The sequence below is a fragment of the Mangifera indica genome, chromosome 3 (assembly GCF_011075055.1).
Source record: "Mangifera indica cultivar Alphonso chromosome 3, CATAS_Mindica_2.1, whole genome shotgun sequence".
Classification (NCBI taxonomy): Eukaryota; Viridiplantae; Streptophyta; class Magnoliopsida; order Sapindales; family Anacardiaceae; genus Mangifera; species Mangifera indica.
The window spans coordinates 14,958,395-14,970,931 of NC_058139.1; the positions used below are offsets into that span (position 1 = coordinate 14,958,395).

The following is a 12,537-nucleotide window of genomic DNA, read 5'->3' on the forward strand; positions in this document are numbered from 1 at the left end:
CCACCTAATGTGCGCAGTCGAAATTTATAGGGATGTAAACCTATAAACAGTGACAAAATACAATTGATTATAAACTAATTCAACGTAAAATGTTATGAAAATACATATATACTATATTTTATCGACCATCCCCCATGGTTTGTAAAACAACCCGAGGTGTACGTTGTCTCAACCATCCTCGTGAAAAAGGTCAAAAACTCAAACTTCTCATATTGTGTGGTCTGTCAACTCTTTCAGGTCATCTCAATATGGCCTTTGAAGAATGTGTGGGCAATCGTCCAATGTTGTAAAACACCTTAGAATGTCAATAAATGAAAAATCGTTCGAAAATCTGAAAAATACGAGTCGATATATCCTAAAACGATAAAATTTGAAAAAACAAAAATGAAGTTCAAATTCTATACGTTGATATACCATAAAATATTAATAATCGAAAAATCAATCGAAAATCTTAAAACATTAATCGATATATCCTAAAAGGATGAGAATCGAAAAAACATAACTAAAATTCGAATTTTATACTTTGAAATACTTTAAAATGTCAATAATCAAAAAATCGTTCAAAAATCTTCAAAATACGAGTTGATATATCCTAAAATGGTGAAATTCAAAAAACACGAAACTAAAATTCGAATTCTAAATGTTGAAATACCTTAAAAGGTCAATAATTAAAAAATTGTTTGAAAATATGAAAAATATGAGTCGATGTATCCTGATAAAGCGTAAATTGAAAAAACGAAACTGAAATTCAAATTCTAAACGTTAAAATACCTTAGAATGTCAACAATCAAAAAATTATTCGAAAATCTAGAAAGTACAAGTCAATATATTTGAAAAAGATGAAATTCGAAAAAATAAAAATGAAATTCGAATTATACACGTTGAAATACCATAGAATGTTAACAATCGAAAAATCAGTCGAAATATGAAAATATGAATCGATATATCCTAAAATGACGAAAATCGAAAAAAACGAACTAAAATTCGAATTCTATACTTTGAAATACCTTTAAATGTTGATAATCGAAAAATCGTTCGAAAATCGTCAAAATACAAGTCGATATGTCCTAAAACGGTAAAATTCAAAAAAACAAAACTGAAATTTGAATTCTAAACGTTGAAATACCCTAAAATAGCAACAATCAAAAAATCGTTCCAAAATCTGGAAAATACGAGTCGATATATCCTAAAATGGTGAAATTCAAAAAAACAGAAATGAATTTAAATTTTATACATTGATATACCCTAGAATGTGAACAATTGAAAAAACAAAATTGAAATTCAAACTCTATCAATTAAAATATATAAGAATGTCACTAATTGAAAAAATCGTTCAAAAATCTAGAAAATACAAATCGATATATCATAAAACAGTGAAATTCAAAAAAACAAAACTAAAATTCAAAAATACGAGTCGATATATCTTACAAACGAAAAAACCGAAATATTGAATGAAATTAGGTCATTACATCGTAAAATGTGTCCAAAAGGCACAAAAATCAAAAAACTAAATCTCAAATTCAAAAACTACATATTGAAAAACCTTAAAACAGAAAAAACAGATATAAAATTCGAAAATTACACGTTGAAAAACCCTAGATGTGAAAAATATCAATTTACCCCCTGAGAAAATTTCTATTACAAATAGGTCCAATATTTATCCCTTGCCCCCTCAATAATTTTCGAACATATTACGCCTCTGCAGTTTCAAAAAAGTAAATTTTCCCCCAACCCACGGTATTCACGGCAGCAACCTACTGTCACATGACAAATTTCAGAAACGCCCGTAATGGACTAATTTATGACAACTAGCTCCCCAATGTTTTAAAAAAACCACTTAACCTCCTAACCCACTGTCAATGTCTCTTGACAGTGGGAGTGTTTGTCATGATCGTGGGATCCACTATTCCCATGATTGAACTGTCGATTACTTCGAACGTATTTTTTGGCCAAAAATTCGTCATTTCAACATCCAATTTTAACACAAATCAAATCTACATAGACTATAACATAAAACCCTTCAACAAATTCAACGAAAACAGCCAAGAATCAAAACATTTTAAACATTGTTCAAAATCGAAACCTAAAGTTTCAAACCGTAAAATCTCACTCAAATCTCAATAATATGAATAATAACTTAATTCAAACAAGATTACGAAAGATATACTAACCTTTTTGCCTATTTTCAATCATCGAAAAGCAAAAAAATCATCAGAAATCTGCTTGATAGTGGGATGACAGTGGGACAATAGAGAGAGCACGATTTTTTCTTTAAATTTGCACAGTGACCATGACAGTTCTACCGTAGAAAATATGAAAATTTGTCTTGTTTATATATATAGGCAATTTAGTTATTTCACAAATGTCAAACATTTTTGCTTTAACCTGATTGTTTTGAGTAATTTCGCTTAGACCTCCTTAATTTTGGCCTTTTATTATAATTTCCCAAATAATTAAAACCAATAACCGTTGAAGATGACCTTTGGTAGAAACTTGTGGTAGAAGCATCAATTGCTTCTAACACAAGCAACCCAATGTATTTTTTTAATTTTTATTTGTTTACTATGTCGAGCCAAACCAAATCAACCCATAGGTTTAATACTAAAACTTAAGCCCAACCCAATAGGATCATAGGCCTAACCCAACAAATTACAATGCCAAATCGAATCTTTTCATGTTAGGCTTTGGTTTTATGTTTTGGACTAACCTTCATTTGGTCCAATTTAATTAACGTATCTATTATATCTATTCCGAAATAATACGATCCATATTTTGGAATAAAACACAACAGAGCCTCAAAGGCAAGGAATGAAAATGTCATTGAAGGTATAGTTAAATATTCAATATACAATAAAAGTATATATATATTGTTTTAATTATACAATTAAATATATAAATGATATACCTAAATTTATATGTACATAACATTACTCTTACACATAACCAACTCTAACTTTTTATCCAAATCCATCGTATTACAGTGAATTACCGGCTTAGCTTTGATGTAAAAATTTTTTATTATGATAACCTAAACCTTAACAAAAAAAAAAAAAATTGTGTGAGAGACAATAAATCGTTATAATCCCCACACTACATTAAATGCTGGCATTGGCATAGAAAACTAGTATTTACAAATGCATATATTTTCCGCGTGTTTTACCTCAAGACTCCATGTACAAGATCAGATTTTTGTATAGATGAAGCCAAAACCTTTCATGGTAAGTATGCCGCAAAATTATGAGAACCCATTTCTGATTAAAGAAAAACAATTTTCTTTTGCTATCATTGTGACCTAAAGAAGGTTTCGAGTTCTTCTAACAATCTGGAATCTCCATTTTGTGATTTCACAGACAACTGAGATGACATTAAGTGTATGAGGTACTCACGTACTTGTCTCAAATTGTCCAGAGTGGTGAAGTTCTTCTCTGCATGCTCATCCCAGCTGTTATCTTGAATGCTGTTGCTGTAAATGTATTTTCTGCAAGCCTGCAATATCAAATGGAAACTGAAACTGAGAATATGTCCTATATGCTGATTAAAAAAAAGAAAATCATATTACAAAGAAACAGCAAACTGTTTTAAATATGCAATATGATTTTATTCAATTGTTAAAATGGAAGTCACAAAAGCACACGATAAGAAACAATAAACAGTTACCTGCAGCACATAATTGAGGCTAGCAATTTGCTCTGCCTTCAAGAAATTGGAATTAAATAATTGTCGAAAGAGAAGCACAATTTCACTGCTAACATGACTAGCCTCTAGGTTTCCAATTATGCCAGAGATGCAGTAATCATCAAACACAGTTCTTAACCACAAAGGAATCTCATCAAGTTTTAGCAATGCAACAGCTACATGCACAGCAGGCTTGTGATGATTAAAGAAAGATTTTGATGATAAACATGGAACAGCCAAAGACAATGCCATCTCTTCTACTATCAGTCTGAGCCAAAAATTTTTGGCAATAATTCTGCTGTGATGCAAATCCAGCTTTTTCCACCCTAACACCATTGATAGGCAGAGTCCACAGTTCATTGCCACTCTCATGTCACTATAAAATACAAGGCCTTCCAACACAGCCATCATGGACGTTAGGAAACCTATGGAGCAATTCGGCTCCTCATGTTCTCTACTTTCCTGGTCTGATAATCTATTGAACAATTCTAATAGACAATATGAAGAGACAAGCTTGACCGAACAGGACCCAAAATGCATCAGCCTGCACAAATCAGGGTAGTTGATCCTGACTGCAGTAAGTGACTCCTTTGAGTTCAATGGATCAACAAAATTTTGCCATTCCACGTGGTCTGGTAAAGCAGCATGTAAACTAAGGCAACACATAAGTTAGATTTTTATAGCTTGAAATCATACAAAGTGCATCAATGCAGGGTTCTTACCTTCTTAAATAAGAATAGTATAGTAAAAGCACAAATATCAGACTTTCTCCTGTGTTTGCTCCCTCATCATGATCAATCACCGATGGTCCCTTTGAACAAGCGGTATCAATGGTGCCATTGATGGTAGAGACCAAGGAAGTATTTAGAACAATTGTTTTTGAAGCTTCTACAAGTGCATTGTTAGTGGCATGGTGCAGAATTAAAGATAGAATGCCTGTAATTATTAAACTGTCATCAGTCCAGCCATGCACAGCCACTGTGCAGACCAAGTAGTCAATTAACTACAAAGTGAGAGAAGTCAAATCAGTTCCCTTTAATCATGCTCATACTAAAATAAAACAGAGTTAAGACAGTTACCTTTATAGTCACTGCAACCCAACCTTCATTGTCAGAGAGTACTTCAGGGTGCACTGAGCATAAAATGTTAAATGTTACAAAGGAAATCGCCATGAATGTCTGCAATGAATAATGGTTAGATTTGTAATAAAGTGCACGGATTGCATTGCCCATGCCATGCAGACATAATTGATCTGAAGTAGCTGGAAAAGCGTTGATAGCTTTTTCCATGAAATTTACTATTACTACTATGTCATGCTCATGGCCTTCTTGCTCTACAAGCTCTATCAATAAGCTAACTAAAATTGCAGCCGCATAGTTATCTTCTGCTGCAACCAACTCTGCAATCATCTTTTCATTAATAGTCTGACTACCATGGACAACAACATCAGTCCCATGGCTTCTGCAGAGCTTCAGGATTTGGTAAGACAATGGCTTGCTAAGTTTCTCTTGCTGGAACAACCACCTCAGTGATGATGAGTGGATCACTGCAGCAGGCAAATCCCATTCATTTTCAGTCACTAAATAGAACAGGATCCTCTCAGCTTCTGGACTGTAGGAGATCTGGTAGCTTTTGTTGGCAAAATTCCTAAAGAAACCATAAAGATTCACCAGCCACATCATGGTTGATAAATCAGCAGCCCCACACTCAAAGTTTCTTCTATTGACAAGAATATATTGCTCTAAAGAAGCTAAAACTGAAGTCTCATCTGCAAGCCTGAATAAGGAGTTCAATGAATTGAGAAAATGACAGGATAAACCTAAACCATAAAAGAGAAATAGGAATGCAATTAGCTCAGGAGCTCAATTACCTGTCATTGTATAAAGAACAAACATGTAAAATAAGTAAAACTGCTGACTGACAAGAAGACAACTCTAAATTGTCAGCACTCTTTTGACCAAGAAGAAACAACATATCAGCAGGATCAGATGGAATGTAACAAACAGCATCTCTAATGTATTGCCCAGTATCACTTCCTAAAAGTATATCAACAATGGAACTGACCATCAGATGTACTCTCCACTTTAACTTTTCCGAAGGAAATAATCCCAGACATCCATATGACAAACTGAACCAAGAATATGATACCAGCATCCTTGCAAATTCAGTGGCTGGCATATCACAATCCTTAATCATTATAAAGTGAAAGGTTTCCAGCACCCCCAGTACAGTTTCCTCATTTATCTCATGGATGGCCTTTACAAACCAGGGTAATAAATGAGATGTACACAGACTGATTATTGAATTTCTTAGCTCTAAGTTGTTGGAATTCGAGGTAGAGAACTCCTCATAGCTGTATGCATACAACTCTTTCAGTAGGTACAAGGAATGCAATAGTTGACTAGGATCTTTCCCAAACGTACTTATACAAGCTAGAACAGCATATTTTGGCACTTCTTGAATAGATGTTGCTAGGTTTGAAATTCTACTAGAAGATGGTGACTTCAGAATAGCTACAAAGATTGAGCAGGTCATAATAAATGTCTCCGTTGGCATGCTCATCTCCCCATCATTATTTCTTTTAAGCATTATTGTCAAACAAAGAAGTAGTTCCTCAGCCAGAGAAATTGATAATATTCCAGGGCAGTCAGAAATGCAGCTCCAGATGAGCTTCAGTGTCTGATTTTGATAAGGGTGGAAAGGAACTTCAGCAACATGATGCAGTACTGGAATCAGGGCTGTGAATCCAACAACCAGTCTCTGTTTAAAAGCTTGCTCAGCAGTTGAAAGAAGATTAAGCACCTGAAGGCAAGAGTTGACTGTTGGATCCTTGCATTCTGTTCATCAATAGTAAAACTTAATCAGCTCCAAACTGCAGCTTGCTGCAAAAGAACTCTAGCTTTGTGAAATAGTAAAGATAGGCATAAAGTTGAAACATAAAATACAAATGTGACTAAGTTGTCTAAACAATTATGGAATTTATAGAACTTGTCAAAATCTAGATTGTAATAGGGATGATTTTTTTACTTTAAGGCAGCACAAATAGTAAGATACTAATAAAATACCCAAACAGTCAAACTATGGTAGCTCTTGCTATTTTCAATTATGAAAGTACCCTCACCTGACAATCGTAGTATTTCAAATACATAGTCTGCAATGTTTTGTTCCACCAAAACTTGGATCAGTTTGCCCGGAGTGCCTTCTGAGGACAAAATATGGAAGATCAAATCTAATGAACTAATTTGAACCTCGTTGTCTGACGAAAGCAATGGGCCTTTGATGGCCTCAGCAAATAAGACATTTAAGGAAGGACAATCTTCTCCATCTTCTGTTATTTCCATAAAGTTATTTGCCTCATCCAAACTCATGCTGCATAGGTCATTTGCATAAGGATGTACGAAAAAACCTTTCTGAGCCAAGATCGTCAAAAGTGCTGGGCAAATATAATTGAAAACTATTCATTGTGATGATATTATGGAGATGGGTGTTTAGATAATGTATATATCCATGCTACGTCACCATGAAAGTACTCAATCTTATGAATTGAATCAAAATTAAAGTATAAAGTCTCTTGAATTCAGCATAAGTTTTTGAGAGCTCTAGACATTTTTTGATTGCCCAGGAACATTTCCTAGGCAACACATGAAGTATTTATCCTAAATAACTTGTATATGGAAAAAGTTGTGTCTTTCTTAAGTTTGAAATGTTAAATCATGTTTAAATGTGATTAATATAGTTTCTGCCTTTGATGCAACCATTTGTTATCATACTTCTAGTAAAGAATTGAAATGAACAGACTAAATAGAAATAACTCTTACCATCTAACTTTTAATCTTCCTCTCTTCTGATAGAAAAATCTCAAGAAGAAGTTCAACTATCTCTCATCTACCTAGACTTTTGTTGTAACCTTAAACACAGTCAAACGATTCTAAAATTTTCTATGACTTTTAGTATAATTGTTATTGTTGACCTTTGCTAAAGCTTGCTTAAATATTGCTATCCTCTCATAGAGTAGAGCCTATGGGAGCTCAAGAATCATGTGAAAACCATAGTTGGATATTGGGACTACATCTTCGGTTAGGAAGTTCTAAAGATAACATTACCACATAAGTAGAATTTGCTACCAAGAAAAATATGCCTTAGGAAATATGACAGACCTAAACAGTTGAGGCGAACATCATCATTTTGGGTTTTCATCAAAGCCTCCAATGAAAGATGCAAGAGCTTAGGACAGTGAGGAAAAAGTACATCAGCTCCGTCACTGTTGATGGATTTAGCTTGGAGGATAGATACTTTATACAAAACAAAAAGGATCTCCCCACGGATTTCCTCACTGTAATTGGAGAAACAAATAAGTCTACTGTTAAAATATGGTAGGTGCATTCAGGGTAAATCTTATTCCAGGTAAAGTGGTTGCATACCATGGGGAATGTAGGCCTGCAACAAGATTGGAGGTGAGCGCGTCTTTGTCTTTAATGAGAACATAGGAATTACTTGTTTGACTATTTAAGAGAACTCCAAAGCAGTGAAGCTGCACTTATAGAGATGACAAAACAAAATAAGCAGCCGCTTTTTGTTAAGTCTTCAAGAACATTACTAGAAGATGAAAACCTTGCTTTAAACAAATAAGCAGCCGCTTTTTTTTTTCTTTTAATTATCATACAAACTCTAAGCATTGCATCCTTGATATGCCTGAACTTTGACTATTAACATCCGACTAATGTTCTCATTTGTCTTTAAACTTCTTAAGTTCATTTTTCTAATGCCATTCATCATAAGTGCTAAAGTCTTCTGTTTGTCTTATCTATACATATTCTGCCAAACAGAAATTACAAGTAACTGTACTTTAGAAACTAGTTTTGGTGGTCTCCACTTTGATTGGGATGAAGGTTGAGCAGTTTTATGATTTAATTAATATCCTAAGGATTATACAACAAAATATGCAACCAAAGCTTCTGCTGTCTAATTGCAATGACTAGAATTGAGATAAAGATTGACTGTTGCTTTGCTTGCTAGCTGGAAAAATTCGGCAAAATAAGAATCATTATACTTTCAAATAGAATTTTCTCAGTGACCAAACGCAAATTCAGACTATAATAAACCAAATCGCACAATCTAAGCAACAGTGGATGATAATAACGACAGTGCAAATTATACAAATTAGTTACATAATCTAAAAACAAGAGGAAGAATATTATAAAAGAACAAGAGGCATTACCATATAAAGCTGCCTCCGACTCCAGGCCAAGGCGCCAGAAGAAAGTTTGTCGGCGATACCTGAGACAAATTCGGCAAAAATATCGGCACCGTTCGAGGCGCACAGAGTAGTAATTACACTGATAATTTGGCAGGCAATAGGCTGGTCATCGAAGGAAGAGAGCGCGTGTATGAGAGGAGAGCAAAGAAAGTGCGCATGGGTGCGGTGAGAAGGAGAGAGGGGGAGTGAGAGTGAGAGCTGAGATAGCGCGTAGGAGACATGGAGGGTAGGAGAGCGTGGAGTTGTGATGAGGTTGGAAAGGCAGAGAAGGCAGATGATGCCGCCTTGTTGAGTTGGAAGAGAGAGAACTGATGTGTGACCCTGTGAACATGATTCGGCAACGGAGAGGGCATCGAGTTCGGGGTTTTCTGGCTCTTGTGAATCCATCAGTTAGATTTTGTTGTTCTAATCTGACCAGAAAGATTTTATTCTGAATTTGAATTTGAGCGGGAACCAGAAGCATCTATATTTTGTTTATTTTACGAAAAAATTATGCTTTTTAAAATTCACTTAAAGTGGGAATCTAATTTTTACCCACCTACACCTTTTTAAACACTTTTTTTTAATTATTATTAATATACATTTTTATTTAACAAGTGTGCACATTTTTTATTTATCCTTTTGAATATAAGGGATAGAACACGCCCATTTTATTCAATTTTTCGTTCAACCGATTACTCTTCTTTCAAGCCTTCATCAATTTAAACGATTTTGCGTCCAAAATCTTTGTAATATTTGCACAATCAATTGGGAACCTTGTAGATGATATATATATGTAAGTTACAGAGATTTGTTTATGGACTCAAGTAAGTTTTGAAAAACTGAAACATTTGTTTTTATTAAGTTGTAAGAGAATTCGAATTCATTAAATATGAATATGAGTTTTGTGTATATAAGAAGGTCAAGGAGAGCATGATTGCATTTTTCATATTGTATGTCAATAAAATCTTGATTGTCAAAAATGATATATCAAATCCACAATTGATAATACTTGCTTATTCAAGTGTTTATCTATAAAAGACTTATGAAAAGCAATTTATATCTTGAGGATCAAAATTTATTAAGATAAATCATGTAGATTACTTAAACTAAGTCAAAGTATGTATAAAGTATTAAAGAAATTCCAATATAAAAGAATTCAATAAAGGATTTCACCTTATGTCTCATGACATATATCTCTCTAAAAAGATATGCTCTCGAATACAAAAAGAGAGAGATAAGATGGGTTAGATCTCATACACGTAAACTATAGGATCAATCATGTATGTCATGTTATGTATTAGGATTGATATCTTATATGTCCTAAGTGTGTGTAGCAGTTATTAATCAGATCCAAGCGAGTAACACTAAACGATTGTTAAAAACATCATTAAATATATAAGGAGTAAAGAAGTTTTCTTAATTTATAGAGAAGAACAAAAGCTCACTATGAAAGGATACAATGAGTTTAGTTTCCAAATAGATCGAGAAAATTTTAAATCCTAACTAAGATATATTGTTAGTTTGAAGGGTGGTGTAGTAAGCTAGAAGCGCTACAAGCAAAATATTGTAGTATATTCTACAATAGAGTTAAAGTATATTATTTTATCCAATGCAATCAAAGAAGCAGTTTGGATTAAGAAGTTCATCACTAAACTTCGTGACTTCTAGTATAGTTGCCCCTATAGAGCTCTATTGCAATAATAATGGAGCAATAGCTCAAGTATTGTACTCTCACTAAAGATCAAAGCATATATTTAGACAATTCTACCTAATTAGAGAGATCATGCAACGTGAAGATGTGCACTAGTAGGGTAGACACATATGACAACTTGGCAGACCTATAGACTAAACCTTTCCACAATAGAAACATGATAGATGTATAGCCTCATATGACATTAGACCTATTACTAATGTAATGTAGTGCAAATAAGAGATCATTAGAGTAGTTGTTCTAAAGTCAATTGTCACAATTGTGTAACTGATTGGAATAATATTTTGAATTAATAAAATGTCATTATTTCTTTATCTATAATCTTTTATGTAGATTTATGTCTTTAGAATGGTAGAACCGTAACGAGAGAATCTAAAAAACCACTGTAAAATGGATAAATGAACCAAGAGATGGGTGAATGAGTTTTTAAAAGTTAATGCACACAAACAACACAAACAATCAATTAACAACTAAATGTTCAAATAAAAGAGTAAAGTTTAAAGAGTCTTAATTTAGAATGGTTTGGAACTTTTTCTTGCAAGCCTTTTACGTCCACTTTTCTAAGCAAACCGCTTTGAAGTTTCACTATCAATTTGAAATTTTTTACACTTAGTTTCACTGAGATGTTACCCAACAACAATAATTGATATGGGATTTGCATTGATATATTGACTGATTGATTATAATGCAAGTGGGAGATTGTTAGGGTAATTGTCCTAGAGCCAATTAAGTTAGCATTTGTAATTGTAATTTTATATTCATTAATTAATAAAGGATTAATTATTATTTAATTCATATATATGTCCTTTTATATGATTATTCTCATGTGTCAAAGCTATTTGTAGATAGCTTAGTATGACATATAAGTGCATGTTGTAAGTGTATTCATCGAACTTATCCTACTAGAGGATATCTATATGGATAGTCGCTCCAGTGTCTATTAATTAAATCTTTTAAACATTATGAGTGTATGTGATCCTATGACTTGAAGTCATTAAACTGTCTCATATAAGCATCGATATAATTTGACACTTTCTAACGTATCATCATAGTTGAGGTATCATAAAGTTAGTGTATGGTCATATCATAAGATACATGGAGGTTATGGTTTATCAATAAAAAATTCTCACTCTTAAACACAAGAGAAGAATTCTACATGAGAATACTGAATGACATTAATGACTACTTGAATCTGTGACCACATTGGGATAAAGTTGTAGTATAATCTATGTAAGTCATTAATGTAGATCAGTTCATACTGAGGAGCTACTGAGATAGGCATATTTCTATGTTTTAACCTCAAAAGATATTGGTTGAAGAAAAGATTGAATTGCACGTAAATATGATGTTATAAAAAGCTTAAAAGATGTCCACTAACACTCTGTTGTCTAGGTAGGCATGACGTTTTGCTAGAGGCCAATATTGGTCTATGTCTAAATTCAACTTAAATTCATACATTGTCGGTTTGATAGAGAGTTTATAGGTCACATGCATATAGGGGTTGATATGAACCCAAACGTGAGGATTGTTTAATAACAATCCTAATGTTTAGAGAAAGAGAGAAAGATGCAAATAGGTTGAAAGATTTGGTTTAACCATGCTTTAATTGAGGTACATGATAAACATTACTTGGTGGCGTTAATGCTAGCCATGCATGACATGGCATGGCTGCACCATGCCTCCTAGAAGCATGGCACGACTAGACACTTAATGTCTAAGTCATGAATGCTTGGAGAAAATGCATAAGAGGCACACTTGTGTGCCACCTATGCATGTCACTTTAGCATATGTAAAGTTAGAAACCTAATTAAATTAGGATTCATGTGCACTCATATTTATATGTGTTTTATTCATGTTAGAATTCAATTTTAACGCATAATACACATATAAATTTAGAAAACCCTAGTTATTA

General features: G+C 33.4%; 1 protein-coding gene across 1 annotated transcript; it reads right to left on the bottom strand.

Moving 5' to 3' along the window:
- Nucleotides 1-3,069: 3,069 nt before the first annotated feature.
- Nucleotides 3,070-9,319, bottom strand: LOC123211579 (protein PUTATIVE RECOMBINATION INITIATION DEFECT 1). Its single transcript, XM_044630382.1, has 9 exons — nucleotides 8,894-9,319; nucleotides 8,097-8,206; nucleotides 7,833-8,008; nucleotides 6,797-7,108; nucleotides 5,546-6,512; nucleotides 4,755-5,451; nucleotides 4,398-4,678; nucleotides 3,658-4,327; nucleotides 3,070-3,486 (listed from the first exon to the last, which is right to left on the bottom strand). The coding sequence occupies exons 1-9, from the start codon at nucleotides 9,317-9,319 to the stop codon at nucleotides 3,283-3,285; spliced, it is 3,843 nt and encodes a 1,280-aa protein (XP_044486317.1). The 3' UTR covers nucleotides 3,070-3,282.
- Nucleotides 9,320-12,537: the final 3,218 nt, after the last annotated feature.

Bases quoted from the DNA above. Each gene is read 5' to 3' on its own strand.
- LOC123211579 (XM_044630382.1), bottom strand. From the start codon at position 9,319: ATGGATTCACAAGAGCCAGAAAACCCCGAACTCGATGCCCTCTCCGTT. The intron at 6,513-6,796 runs GTGAGGGTACTT...ATTGATGAACAG, and splicing joins TGAAATACTACGATTGTCAG to AATGCAAGGATCCAACAGTC. The intron at 3,487-3,657 runs GTAACTGTTTAT...TTGATATTGCAG, and splicing joins GCCTCAATTATGTGCTGCAG to GCTTGCAGAAAATACATTTA.